The sequence below is a fragment of the Lepidochelys kempii genome, chromosome 2 (genome assembly GCF_965140285.1).
Source record: "Lepidochelys kempii isolate rLepKem1 chromosome 2, rLepKem1.hap1, whole genome shotgun sequence".
NCBI lineage: Eukaryota > Metazoa > Chordata > Testudines > Cheloniidae > Lepidochelys > Lepidochelys kempii.
Window position 1 is genome coordinate 80,007,205 of NC_136381.1, and position 15,513 is coordinate 80,022,717.

Below are 15,513 nucleotides of genomic sequence, written 5' to 3' on the forward strand. Positions count from 1 at the left end.
TCTGTTGGTGAAGACACGCACTTTTGAGCTTATGCAGACCTTTTCTTTATTGGACCAGCAGACGTTAGTCCAATTAAAGAGAGTACCTCACGCACCTTGTCGCTTTAATATCTTGGAACGAACACGTCTAAAACAACACTGCATACAACAATGGAAGTTATTTGAGATCTAATAGTTAGGGACGGGGGAGGGAGGGGATGGTTGTTCCTGCTATTACTATTTTAGTATGAAAACAGTCTCTGTAGTTTACATGTGGTGACTGTATATTCCAAATGGAAAAAGAGATTTTGGCCAGATGTACAGAGTTTTTGTTCCGGTTTAACTTTATTGATTTGGAAACCAATATTGTTTCAATTGGTATCACCTCCTGGTATGACAGTTATAACTGGTATAAAGGTGCTTATACCTGTATAGCTTATACATACCTTTTTTGTACCAGTATAACTTCCACATTAGGAGCTTGCATTGACTTAGCTAGATCAGCTTTAAACCAATATAAATAAATCGGTACAAAAATTGTGTGGAGATGAGCCTTTATTTCATTAAGAAAATGAAAAGGTAGAATTTGCAGAATACAGCAAATTGCAACAGGGCTCTAAAATTGTGGGATCGCAAATCAAGCAAAGCCCCGATTTTCCTCCCTGAAAACTGTCCATGTAACATTTCAGACTTATGCAATATTTGATGCAGCTCTGTTCACAAAAGTGACCTTAGGTGAGTTTTAGTGACTAAATGTACGGACATGCGCACTCACTCTTTCTCTTTGAAAAAAATTCTAACACAGCATGAGGGATTTAGCTCAAACTTTACACCCCTCTTCCCCTCTCCCATCAAAAAAATATTTTCCTTAGACACCAAACCTAGAAAATTTCAGACCTAAAGGTTAATGTTGCGGGAAGATTAAGCACATGAGATTTGGGAGAGGGGGATGTTATAAAGGTGAACAAAAGTGCCTGTAGCTTGCTCTAAAGTTAATAGGCACCTGTTACAATCACATTAAATTTCTACTATGAAATCTCCTCACCCACTATTCGTATAATTTATTTAATTGTACATGGTTTAACAAAAGTGTCTTGAAGTTCCAATTTCTGTTATGTAGCTCTCCCTAGTAAGCAGTAGCATTCCTTAAAGGCCAGAATCTGGAGCCCTTACACTGAGTAGTAGTTACATGCAAAAATAGTCCTACTGAAGTCAAGGAGCTACTACTGTGAAGGCATTGAACTGCTCATGTGAATGTTGGTAGTTAATGGCTAAAATGTGGTTTGTAATTTGACCTTGATGATCGCCTCTTTTCCTCTCCAGAATTGGAAGGCTTTTTGATGGCACGGAGCCTATTGTTTTGGACAGTCTCAAGCAGCACTATTTCATTGACAGAGATGGGCAAATGTTCAGATATATCTTGAATTTTCTACGAACATCAAAACTCCTAATTCCTGATGATTTCAAGGTGAGATTTTAAGTGACTTAAGTGTGTTTGAAATTATTCTGCAAATGTCTCCACTCCTCAGAGTGGGAGTGTAATTACACTACATTTAGGAGTGTAATTAAAAGTCTACGAGGCAGGAGTGGGTTTTGGAGCATTTGACAATGCTTTTAGTCACTTGGCAGAAGTAAGGTTTGTCTCACTAAAGTGACATCCGTTGGCCTTTTCTTGAATGGTATTAATGCTAAGTTTTGCCTTCCTGACTGTAACATAGTATAGCTTATGCATTAAACTATATGACCTCTGCAGAGGGTTCCCCATCAATTCTCCTTCTTCAATTAAAAGGACTCTGTCCTGTGATCACAGGTTGACACTGGAAGAATGATGTGTGAGTCCTGACAGCCAAAAGTAAATAACGTTAAAATGTGTATAATGGGTGAACTGCAGAGTTTCATTTTCCCTTAACCTCTGAGAGAGACACATGTGACTTGTTCTTAGCATCTTTGCTGAGAAATCAAGGGTGAGTTCTTGCAACCCCATTATCTAAGCCAGATATTTATCAGTCTGGTCTAAGCTTTTTTTTTTTTTTTTTTTTTGAGAGAGAGTGAGTTCTTTTAATGAAAATTGTGAAAATCTTAGAACTTCCTGTGTGGGGGGAGGGTCATCAGTGAAATGCAAACTAGAGGCCACAGATTGGCTCAGAAGGGATCTTTATCATCCTTTCTCCCTGTGAATGTACATCTGAGTATGCATTGTGTTCCGCCATTACATGCTTACATAAGGAGGCATGACATTAGGATGGGATAGGAAAGATGACATGGAAGGCAGTTTAGAATGTTGTATAACTTTTTGTTCATCTTTAAATGCATGTAACCTGTTGAGCTCTTTTGAAAATCTGGCCCTAATTGTTTAAGTAGCAGGAAAATTAATTTGCCTGGCTGGTGAACTGAACATTAGTTTCAGTTTAAGAGCTGTATTGCAGGAACCTTTTGAATAATCTCTGATATCAACACGCTTATCCTTTTTTATACATATCTAGTATAGACCCGCCTAAGTAACATAGGTATCTAAAGGCTGCCTTCTTCATAACATTAATAGTGCACTCTTGCAGAGTAGTTTAATACATAATTATATTATAACTCTGCTGAAAATGAAAAAAAATACGCTCTTGACAGCACGTTCACTGTGGTGTTCAGCAGGTCCCTTCTAGTCACGTTTTGAGTCTTCTAAAAAGACGCATGTTTAAAGCAAATAGCTCTCCCTCTTCAGGACAGATGCTTGGGTTAGTTGATGACTCTCATTTAATTATAAATGCAGATGGACAATTATCCATTTATCATGTGCCTATTAAGCATTGTCTGTTGCTCAATTTCAGTGCAATATTGACCTTGTTACTACTGCTCCTTTGTTGTCATTACATTCCTCTACCTTCCCTGATTCTCACATTGGTTTTCTTCACCCAGACACTTTTTTCCCAAATACATGCTTTAAACTAAAAAAGATACAGCAACAACAAAATAGAAATATAAAATTTGGAAGCAAGCAAACCTAAGAGCATATGGTCTATTTGCAATGCTTCAAAATGCATTTTCTATTATGTTTGAGGCAACATAGCAAAAACAATACTGTTGACAAAATGGGATATATTCAAAATATTTAACTTTTAAACTGCAGTAATATATGCAAATCACTATGCAAATATCTGAATCCTTTTACTTTTAAAAAAGTTGCCGTCTTCCTCATTTACATGCTTATACCTGTGCCTGCTAGTATTGCTGTAAGACATGATGGATCCTAATGATGGATTTTCTGAATCCTGATTTAGTTCTGTTCCATCTGTTCAGGGAGGTTGTCATTTTATGACATCACTATGGGGATAAAAATTTAGAGAAAGGTGGATTGCGACAATCTGATGTGCTCCATAATACACACTTCTTTTTTTAAAAAAAAAAAAAAAGCAGTAAAAAACATTTTTCTACGTATTATTTCAGTCAGTAGATTTTAAGAGACCGTTTTTGCTTGTTCCTTAACTGTGCATATAGTAACTATGAAACGTGTAGAAGTGGTTTCAACTCTCGAGCTATCCTAGCCTCTTTGCCAGAATAACCGTACAAATAAGCAGTTACTGTATATTCACAATGCATCTTATTTAGTTGTGCACAGTAAAATATATATCTTTCAGGACTACAGTTTGCTATATGAAGAGGCAAAGTATTTTCAGCTCCAGCCCATGCTAGGTGAAATGGAAAGATGGAAACAAGATCGGGAGACTGGCCGTTTTTCAAGGTCCTGTGAGTGCTTGGTGGTGCGTGTTGCCCCAGATCTTGGAGAGAGGATTACGCTGAGTGGCGATAAATCTTTGATAGAAGAAGTTTTTCCAGAAATTGGCGACGTGATGTGTAATTCCGTCAATGCTGGCTGGAATCACGACTCCACCCATGTCATCAGGTTTCCATTGAATGGATACTGTCACCTCAACTCAGTTCAGGTACGAAGTCATGAGTGTATCATTTTAAAAGTAGACCAATGATTGATTTTGTGCCAACGGACTGACTCTCTTTACCTTAACTCCAGAAGGTTTCAGTAGGCAAAAGCAACTGGGGACTTTGAGGTGGCTAGTAAGAATAGGTTTAGTTCCACAGGTTAGGGCTGACTTCCTTAACTTATTTCACATGTATATTTCCTAAACATCCTTGCAAAAGAACAAACATTGCTGAAACAAATTACTTTGAAAACCATACAACTTCCCCAGTGTTAGTCAAGTGTTTTGTGTTTGATCAGGAGCACCCTGGTGCATGTTGTGTTGCCATTTATGTTTTGTGTTGGATGTGAGATCTATTCTTTCTTCCTGTTCTATGAGGAAACATCAGTGAGGACATGTGTCTGCTTCTGACAAAGTGGGGCATATTTATTTCAGGGTCCATGGAAACATGCTGATTTCTTCCTGTTGTTCTTGGATATTTTTTCCATTTTATTATGAAATAATGAGAAGCAATAGTACATAAAGTGAGTCGCCTTGGTGTAAAATAAATCTGTCCTGAAATGGCTGAGGAACCCTGAGAGATAAATGTTAGCAAATCATGCACATTGTGTAAAGAGTTGTCACTTTGGATGGACTATCACCAGCAGGAGAGTGAATTTGTGTTGGGGGGTGGAGGGTGAGAAAACCTGGATTTGTGCTGGAAATGGCCCAACCTGATGATCACTTTAGATAAGCTATTACCAGCAGGACAGTGGGGTGGGAGGAGGTATTGTTTCATATTCTCTGTGTGTATATAAAGTCTGCTGCAGTTTCCACGGTATGCATCCGATGAAGTGAGCTGTAGCTCACGAAAGCTCATGCTCAAATAAATTGGTTAGTCTCTAAGGTGCCACAAGTACTCCTTTTCTTTTAGCAAATCTAGAGTAAGTTTGTAATAAACTAGTCACTTGCAGTGTTCTCTCCCTCATCCCCTGGATTGGTGACAGTAAGGAATTTTCTTCTTTTAGCAACTGCACCATATTCAACAAGTGTTTGTAGGTAAAGTATCTTTCAGTTCTGGAATTTTCATCAATACCTTTGTTGTTGTTTTTATTTAGATGCACCTGTGCAATGCTTTACACAGAGATACTTGTATCTGCAAAAAATTCTAAATTAGACCTACACATTTTCCTCTCCCACTCACCCATCACTATGTTACATATGTAACACTCAGTGACCAGGTCAGATGAGGTCAGTCCTTTTAAAGACAGACTAGGAATAATTTTTCAGAAGTAATTCTTCTTTAAGTATATGTCCCTATGGGTGCTCCACTGTAAGATGTGCGTGCGCCCATTCACTTTCAACCAGAGATTTGAATCAGCAATGTTCTATGGCTCCATGCCTGCACACTACACAATCTTGTGCTCCAGAATAATGGTATATAGGGAGGAGCAGACCCACCACCACTCCAGTTCCTTCCAAAATGCCGGCCACTTGAGTTGGAACAACTGAGGTGTCCACTGCTTCCTGGAAGCTATTTCTTTTGTTTTATTTACTCAGTATTTGTTTTGGTTTTGTTTCAATATTTGCTTTCCTTTTTAAATTTTGCATAAATTTGTGTTTATTTGTGACCGCCTCCACCCTGGGTTCCTTGGCACTGACTCCTTGGCCTTCCTCATTGGCTTAACTTCTGGGGTATGCCAGTGGCTCCAGGAGTCTAATCCTGCCAGACCTACAATAGAATTTTCACCAGACTGACAGGCATTCTAGCTGTCTCTGGTGTCTCAAAAACTCTCACATCATGTCTAAGTGCAAAGATGCACAGAGATTAAAAGCATGTTTCACAAAGAAAGGAAGGTAAGATTGAAGCTTCTCCTCATGGCACACTCCTGTAGGGTCCGAGTCCTTCCTCCACTCCCCGCAATGCTTCGGGAGTGACTGAGGTTGCTTCAGAGATGAAGCACCCTAAGAAAAGAGAGCCTTTCTTCTGAGAGAACCTCCAGAAAAAGGGGTAAGTCACCTCCTTAGAATGGATCCCAGGGAGACCTCATGTCCCATAATGAGTACCTGCAAGGGTCGAACAGACATTGACACTGAGGTCTCGGTACCACCTAAGCAGAGGTCCTGTTCAGATTAGCCTACCAGCAAACAGCACTGATAAGCACTTTCCCCAGCACCATCTTGACATCGGGACTCATCTAAATCCAAAGACTCAAGAAAATCTGAGATGCTGGTACTAAAGCCTTCCAAGAAGTCAGATAGAACCCTTTCAAGCCTCTGCTCCCTCTCCAGTACCATTAACTTTGGGTGGCATGCACTTGGAGCATAGAGCTAATATTTCAGTGGCCACTCTACCACCGACGTCAACAGCTCCCACTTCTCTTTAGCAGCTAGAACTTCGGTACCACTCCCAGTTCCAACTGCCCATTGCCATAGGCCTCTGGCACCTTAGCAATTCTTTTTGGAGGAGGATCTGCTCATCTCAGAGGAACTGAAGTCTCTACCGCTTAAGGGGCACTGAGAGAAGTTACCTGCCAATACAGATATGTCCACTGGTTATCTCCTTCTTTCATCTCACACTAGGAGCCGGGCTCCCAGTACTCACCCATCCTCCGGTGCCTTCATAGCCCCCAGCACGGTCTCTGGCAACAACACCATGAGCTTCTGCTTTGGACATGGGACGCTACCTCAGACTCTGAAACGTCTGGGCAGGGCTCTTCCTTGCTGTACCATCTTACACTGCTTGCGGTGTACCCTAGCGAGAAATCACCAGAACCCAGAAGGCACTCTGGGCATTTTGAACACGAATATTCCTGGCAACTCTCCCCTTACCCACCTTATTGGAATCGCTGGACGTCTTAAGGGCACCAATTCTGTAGGGTTCCTGTATGGAAAAAGCCGTGTTTTGACTTCCCACAGGGGCTGCAACGACCTTTGGCATGGCAGCAATAGTCTCCTGTACCATATTTCTCATAAATATTGGAGGACATTCAGGAGCTACTTGCAGAAGAGGAGCTACTTCCTCACACAAGTCCTTCTCCTCCCGCCCCCCTCCCCCGCCCGACAGTGTGGCGATGCTGCCGCCGCCACCACCCTCCTATGCAGAAAATGTTATGGTATTCCAGGACCTAATGACACAACCTGCAAAATCTGTTCAAATCTCCTCAGAGGAGGTACAAGTATCTCAGCCCTCTCTGGATATTCTATGTGTCCCCCATCCCCCACCCGCAAGTAAGATAACTCTGCCTATTAATGAGGTGCTCTTGCCTCTAGCCTGGCAGATCCCTGCCACTCTTGCATGTACCTTCAAATGGACAGACAAAAAATATTCCGTATGAGTGAAAGGGCTGGAGTATTTCTTCCCTCACCCCACCCCCCAGCTCCGTTGTGGTGGACGCAGCCAACAAGAAAAACCACCAAACTCACTCAAGATTAACACCCTCTGAAAAAGAGGCTCAATACCTAGACCTCCCCAGCAGGAAGAGACACTCGTCCGCTGCTCTTCAATTTTAAGTAACAAATTGTCATGCCCTGATGCCAAAATATGATTTCATAGAATCATAGAATATCAGGGTTGGAAGGAGCTTCAGGAGATCATCTAGTCCAATCCCCGGCTCAAAGCAGGACCAATCCCCAACTAAATCATCCCAGCCAGGGCTTTGTCAAGCCTGACCTTAAAAACCTCAAAGGAAGGAGATTCTACCACCTCCCTAGGTAACGCATTCCAGTGCTTCACCACCCTCCTAGTGAAAAAGTTTTTCCTAATATCCAACCTAAACCTCCCCCACTGCAACTTGAGACCATTACTGCTCATTCTGTTATCTGCTTCCACTGAAAGCGGTCTAGATCCATCCTCTTTGGAACCCCCTTTCTGGTAGTTGAAAGCAGCTATCAAATCTCTCCCCACCCCATTCTTCTCTTCCACAGACTAAAGAATCCCAGTTCCCTCAGCCTCTCCTCATAAGTCATGTGTTCTAGTCCCCTAATCATTTTCGTTGCCTTCCACTGGACTCTTTCCAATTTTTCCACATCCTTCTTGTAGTGTGGGGCCCAAAACTGGACGCAGTACTCCAGATGAGGCCTCACCACTGTCGAATAGAGGGGAATGATCACGTCCCTTGATCTGCTAGCAGTGCCCCTACTTATACAGCCCAAATTCCATTGGCCTTCTTGGCAACAAGGGCACACTGTTGACTCATATCCAGCTTCTCATTCACTGGAACCCCTAAAATAAAATAGGTCCTTCTCTGCAGAACTGCTGCCTAGCCATTCGGTCCCTAGTCTGTAGCAGTGCATGACATTCTTCCATCCTAAGTGCAGGACTCTGCATTTGTCCTTGTTGAACCTCATCAGATTTCTTTTGGCCCAATCCTCTAATTTGTCTAGATCCCTCTTATTCTATCCCTACCTTCCAGTGCATCTACCACTCCTCCCAGTTTAGTGTCATCTGCAAACTTGCTGAGGCTGCAACCCACTCCATCCTCCTGATCATTAAGGAAGATATTGAACAAAACTGACCCTTGGGGCACTCCGCTTGATACCGGCTGCCAACTAGACATGGAGCCATTGATCACCACCCATTCTGCCCAATGATCTAGCCAGCTTTCTATCCACCTTATAGTCCATTCATCCAGCACATACTTCTTTAACTTGCTGACAAGAATACTGTGGGAGACAGTGTCATAAGCTTTGCTAAAGTCAAGGAATAACACGTCCACTGCTTTCCCCTCCTCCACAGAGCCAGTTATCTCGTCATAGAAGGCAATTAGATTAGTCAGGCGTGACTTGCCCTTGGTGAATCCATGCTGACTGTTCCTGATCACTTTCCTCTCCTCCAAGTGCTTCAGAATTGGTTCCTTGAGGACCTGCTCCATGATTTTTCCAGGGGCGGAGGTGTGGCTGACTGGCCTGTAGTTCCCCGGATCCTCCTCCTTCCCTTTTTTAAATATGGGCCCTACATTAGCCTTTTCCAGTCGTCCGGGACCTCCCCCAATCGCCATGAGTTTTCAAAGATAATGGCCAATGGCTCTGCAGTCACATCCGCCAACTTCTTTAGCACTCTCAGATGCAGCGCATCCAGCCCCATGGACTTGTGCTCATCCAGCTTTTCTAAATAGTCCCAAATCGCTTCTTTCCCCACGGAGAGGGCTGGTCGCCTCCTTCCCATGCTGTGCTGCCCAGTGCAGTAGTCTAGGAGCTGACCTTGTTCGTGAAGACAGAAGCAAAAAAAGCATTGAATACATTAGCTTTTTCCACATCCTTTGTCACTAGGTTGCCTCCCTCATTCAGTAAGGGGCCCACGCTTTCCTTGACTTTCTTCTTGTTTGCTAACGTACCTGAAGAAACCCTTCTTGTTACTCTTAACATCTCTTGCTAGCTGCAACTCCAAGTGTGATTTGGCCTTCCTGATTTCACTCCTGCATGCCTGAGCAATATTTTTATACTCCTCTCTGGTCATTTGTCCAATCTTCCACTTCTTGTAAGCTTCTTTTTTGTATTTAAGATCAGCAAGGATTTCACTGTTAAGCCAAGCTGGTCACCTGCCATATTTACTATTCTTTCTACACATCGGGATGGTTTGTCCCTGTAACCTCAATAAGGATTCTTTAAAATACAGCCATCTCTCCTGGACTCCTTTCCCTCTCGTGTTATTCTCCCAGGGGATCCTGCCCATCAGTTCCCTGAGGGAGTCAAAGTCTGCTTTTCTGAAGTCCAGTGTCCGTATTCTGCTGCTCTCCTTCCTTCCTTCCTTGTGTCAGGATCCTGAACTCGACCATCTCCTGGTTACTGCCTCCCAGGATCCCCTCCACTTTTGCTTCCCCTATTAATTCTTCCCAGTTTGTGAGCAGCAGATCAAGAAGAGCTCGGTCCCTAGTTGATTCGTCCAGCACTTGCACCAGGAAATTGTCCCCTATACCTCCCCAAAACTTCCTGGATTGTCTGTGCACTGCTGTATTGTTCTCCCAGCAGATATCAGGGTGATTGAAGTCTCCCATGAAAACCATGGCCTGTGATCTAGTAACTTCCGTTAGGTGCGGGAAGAAATCCTCGTCCACCTCATCCCCCTGGTCCGGTGGTCTGTAGCAGACTCCCACCACGACATCACCCTTGTTGCTCACACTTCTAAACTTATTTCAGAGACTCTCAGGTTTTTCTGCAATTTCATACCGGAGCATACTTCAACAACTGTTCAAAATTTACTCATTTTATTGATCACTTGCCACAGGACAAGAGGGAGCAGTAACAAGCCCTCATTTCCAAAGTCCACTAATCACCAGAGTTTCCTTGCAGACCGCCCTCAATGCTGCTGACATAGCCTCATGATCTCTGTCCACTACTGTGATGACTGATAAGCATCCTGGCTCCAGTCTTCCAACCTTTCTAGGGAGATGCAAAACATGGTGAAAGACTTCCTCTTAGAAGGGCCTAAGTTGTTCAGTGGTGATACTGTTGCCTCCCGCCACTCCTTCAAGGATTCAAGGGCAACCTTAAGGTCACTTGGCATTTATATACGTGACAGGACAACGATTCCAACCATTCCAGTACCCACCCTATCACACCTATAAGGTCCAAACCTCATAAGAGAGAACCACCCCTGACAGCAACCCCCCTACCTGGGCTTCCTTCTAAATAACTATTTTGACAGCTGGGTCAGGGGACATGAGCAATCCCCTCTGGATCTGCTCTGTGAACCCAACTTCCATCCTCCCTTTAGGAACCGCCTAGCCCAATTTCTACCTACTTGACAATTTATCACCACAGACAAGTGGATTCTGAAGGTGGTTTGGATGGGATATTCTATTCATTTCCATTCTGTCCCCCCTTCCACTCCTTTTTCAGGAACCCATCTCAGCCTGTCCTGCATCTGGGAGTAATAGAGCCGGTTACCCTAGAATTTGTGGGAGAAGGTTTTTATTCTAAATATTTCCTGGTTTCCAAAAGAAATGGCAGCTGGAGGACAATTGAAGACCTCAGGAAACTAAACACCTACATTCTTTTCCAGCACTTGAGGATGGTGACTCTGGCTACCATAATCCCATCCTTGAATCTGGGGGGTTGGTTTATTACCCTTGACATTCAAGACATGTATTTTCACATTGCTATGCACCCTTCCCAAAAACGCTTTCTACATTACATCGACAGCTCAGAACACTATCAATACCATGTCCTTCCCTTCTAACTCTCCATTGCCCCATGTGTCTTCATGAAGATTCTCTCAGTACTATTGGCTTCCCAAGGGGGTGTTCAGCTCTGGAGGTCATGCTTCACCTCCCGCCCTCCTTCCCTTCATCTGCAGAGTCTCCGACTCTGTAGTTGAGAAGGAACCATAGCAGCAGTGGGTTCAATCCTCCTTATATACCTTCACTCTGGAGCACAAGGACACGGACACTGTCGATTCAAATCTCTGATTGGTAGCGCATGGGCCCGCACATTCTATGGTGGAGCACCCATAGGGACAAAACAAAGTGAAGGACTCAAGTTACTGAAAGGTAAGTAACCTCTCTTTTTTTTTTTTTTTAAATGCATTAGAAAGTTGTGGGTGGGGGGGAATGCAATGGTATCTAAAGGAAAGCTACTAATTAAGACATTCTAGCAGAGTCTGTTAGCAGAGCTGTGCATTCTTTGTTCTTCACCTGGATCACAGTTTATACAAGGTCGCAATCTAGCTACTGCAAGTTGATCATCCTTCACCAGCAGTAGCAGTCTTGGTTTTTTGTTGTTTATTTTACATTTATTTTCTCTCTTTGCAGGTACTTGAGAGGTTGCAGCAAAGAGGCTTTGAGATTGTTGGCTCATGTGGAGGAGGGGTGGACTCTTCCCAATTCAGTGAATACGTACTGAGGCGAGAACTCAGAAGGACATCTCGTGCACCCTCCGTCATTCGAATAAAGCAAGAGCCTCTGGACTAAATGGACATGTTTCTTTATGCAAAAAAGGGACGTTACATGTGCAGTTTGGACACCAAACAAGTCCTGGAACTAAAATTGAATAAAGACGCCTTTGTATGAAATATAGAGACCACACCTGAATTAATATGGGAGCATTTTGAATCGTAATAATAATAACCTCAAGGTGTAATTATATGTCAAAAGATAGGAAATGCAAACAAAGGAAGGGGGGGGAAATGGGAAGGTAGGGTTGGTGCTGTGATAGCCATTAAGTGTCCTAGGCCTTCTTTAGGCCCACTTAACGGTAAACAAGCCATTATCATCAGAGGGGAGACAGAGTTCTCCTATACATTTTCCATTACCAGAGTCCATCCACTTTCCCATGTGTATGTCTTGATTCAAGTTTATTTGCATATGGAGGTTTGTGTCGGTGTCTTTTTAGAGGTAACCAGGCAGGAGGACTTCAGGAAACATCCATCCATTGCAGTGAAAGATAGTTGACTGAGATTTTAAACATAGTCTGTACAGATGTCAAACACTTTTGTCTGCCCTCACAGATGTGAAAAGTTACTCTTTTTTTGTTTTAAATGAGTTGAGTTTTTTGTTTTTGCAATGGGACCAGAATTAATACTTGGTAGAGTTGCTCTAGTTTGAATCAGCTGCTTTCCTACAATTTTTTAAATTGTATAATGATAGGATACAATAAACTCTGTTTAAAATAATGAGGGTGTGGATTAAACCAACAAAAGCAAAAGAAATTTAATTAAAATAATCAGTCAGTAGCTCACTCTGTTATGCTTCCCCTAGTCCTATTCGGGTTGCAGAATAGCAAGTTATCTTGCATACAGAGAGCAAACTGCAATTCCCATGCTGGGTAGAGTGAGTTACAGGAAATAGATGCTCTCATTGGCCTATATTAGAAAACCTGTCTGGTGCACCCTATATTGCTGGTTTACATTCAACACTAGTTTTTTAAGCTTTGTCTGAGTTTGAAAAGAGGCTATTGTGGTATGGGACCATTTTCAATACTGGTAAAACTTAAAATAATAATAATAAAAGTTTGGCCCAGAGAAATCAGTCATGAAAATAATGCCAGGTAAATGTTCTGAAACCTATAACTAATAATAGTCACATCATTCCTTTTTTAAACATGGAGTTGGCAGCTGTAACTCTGAATTACCTTAATGACTGTAAGTCAGAATGTTTGTTTTTAATGTTGTTAATTTCCCTCATTTAGGGCTAATAAGTTTCTGCCTGGAAGTGAGACCCTTTGGCTACACCATTGACCTTATTATTCTTATTACTAGGCAGTAACTTTGTACACAGTTATCCTGCAAGTTATTCTTATTGTGCAACATCTCATTGAAATCAATTGTGCACGTGCCCAGTTGATGTCAGTTAGACTTTGCAAAGTAAACATAATGCGTAAATGACACTACTGCACAAACTGTTCATGGGTTGATGATTTTATCACATAAGAGGCACCAGCAACCACATTATCTTTCGTCCAAAATATTTCTTTATGCAATATTACACTATATGACTGTGTATTACTATGGAAAATCCTATTGAATCAATGGTGCAGGCATTCCATTCATTTCAGTGAGACCTTGCTATTTATTTAAAAAAACATTGTGAAAAGTAAATACTCCATGTAACAAGGTTTTTAATATAGTTCTGATAACTGAAAAAAGTAAACCATTTTTTCTGGTTTTTATTAACATTTAGGAGAGGGAGGGATATTTAATATTTTCTTGGCAGTGCATCCCATTGTGATTTGAAATGAGCAGGTTATGGAATCACGGCGGGGGGGGAGGGGGAGAGGAACTCCAGAAATCTAAGTTATAAGGTTTTAGTTTCCTGCTGATCTGTAGGTATACACTTAGGAAAAGCTAAAATAGCTGCAAAACAATGCTTGTTTTTGAGTAATAGTAAGTACTCCTCTTACAAAATAAATAAATGCTTGTACTCCCCCCCCCCCCCCCGAAGTTGGTTGTTAGTTTGCACAGAGGTGGAAAAGGAAACAGCTGAATCCATGGGAAATAAATATTGTAACCAATCTTTAAACTGAACATAATTGGAGATGGTCGAATAACAGTTGTGACTTTGAAAAACAACAACCCACAGCCCAGGAATTGATATTTGCATTGGTGCAAAGTAGTCTGAAATGGTTGCAACTGAATCTGAATCTGAAAAACTTGAATATACATTATGGAAACTCTGCCAGGCTGTCTGAGTGTAGTGTAGCTACTGGGACCTTGACTTATTACAATGCACCTGTCTGTCCTCTGGTCTGTGTAAGCACAGAGATCATTGGGGTGGATGGGAAACAGGCATCAAAAGAATTCACTTTATCTTTCCTCTTAAATTCTACCACAAAACATTTTTGTTGCTGTTTTTTCAAGTTTCTGGGTTTTGTTCAGATGGCAGTTTTGTGGCTCTTTATACAACATACCTGTTCAGCTCCCTGAAGCCGGAGAAACTTCCTGTTCTTTCCAAATCCCTGAATGGCCAGATATGCTTTCACTGAATGTTCATTCATTAGGAAATGAGTCATAAATCATTCGGAGACCCTGAATGTAAATGTCACTGTAATTATGTTGTAGTTATGGAGTAAGAGGTCACAGACAAAGTAATGACTAATGAAAAGTAATAAGATGCAGGAATAAACAAAACATAGATTTTTAGAGAGGAAACAGATTAGTTTTGTGCACATGAAGGTCACGCTTGTAACAATGTGTCTTTAAAATGTTGCTTAGAAAATCTGATCAGTAGACACGAGCAAAATATCCAGTAAGAGAAACAGAAAGGATGAGTATAAGGACAGCTCATTTCTGGAGGCTAATAATTTTTACTTGCACAATAGTTTTATTTATCTATTTTTTTAGTATAACTGTATTTTATGCCATCAGTGGGTGTTTTATTTAGCTATACCAAGTGGAAAAATGGCAATGAATGCCAACTCTACATGTCTGGCAGGTTGATTAAGCAACTATCAAAGGGACTGCTGTGCATGTACTCTGAAAATGCCACGTGACACACCCTTCCTTGAAATAAAATTTTGGAGGAGGAAAAATTCTGACTTCCAAAGAACTGTGGTAGCATTGTTGCTTTTTGAAAAGTTAACACTGGATTTTTACAAGTAGCTCTCAAAGGTTTCACTTCTGAAATGCAGTACAGTTCTTTCCCAAATTCAACCTTAATATACACTAGGTAATGCAAGTCTTTATATATAGTGACTCTTGAAACTCCCAGATCTGATGAGTCCCTAAACTGAACTAATCAATCCTTTCTCCCTTTGATCAGGTGGGAAAAAATTAAGTCCCTATTTTAGTCACATTTGTAGAATTGCTACATACCAAAAAGTAGTTGGTAATTCTGTTCCCCACTCCTCTTATAACAGGAGCTTTGCCCAGTTCCATTCTGCAATTTCTTTTCCCAATTCATTGCCATGAATCTAGGAGAAAGCTGAATTGTGTCTTTTAAACTGCACTGGTCACCAGGCTCATATTTTCAATTGTTGGCTAGCAGGGGCATGAGTAATTGGGAAGCAATTTTGGGGGGAGGAAGGGAGGGCTGTATCACACTGAAATTTGACTAAGTTGGTCATGCTGCACAGTGAAGTTAATCCACAGGATGAAAAGTCATATGACTGAAGATGTAACAAAAGCCAGCAGGGACATCAGTGGAGCCTGACTCTGGCTACAGAGGACCATCTGAAGGTACATTATTATGCTAAA

General features: G+C 41.8%; 1 protein-coding gene across 6 annotated transcripts in view; it reads left to right on the forward strand.

Moving 5' to 3' along the window:
* Positions 1–11,895, forward strand: part of KCTD1 (potassium channel tetramerization domain containing 1) — a 145,587-nt gene extending 133,692 nt beyond the window's left edge. For all 6 annotated transcript variants that reach the window (XM_073331337.1, XM_073331338.2, XM_073331339.1 and 3 more), the window contains exons 3-5: positions 1,303–1,447; positions 3,606–3,911; positions 11,636–11,895. In XM_073331337.1, coding sequence (XP_073187438.1) covers positions 1,303–1,447; positions 3,606–3,911; positions 11,636–11,794 — 610 coding nt within the window. In that variant the 3' untranslated portion in view covers positions 11,795–11,895. The remainder of the gene's footprint in view (positions 1–1,302; positions 1,448–3,605; positions 3,912–11,635) is intronic.
* The last annotated feature ends 3,618 nt before the right edge of the window (positions 11,896–15,513 follow it).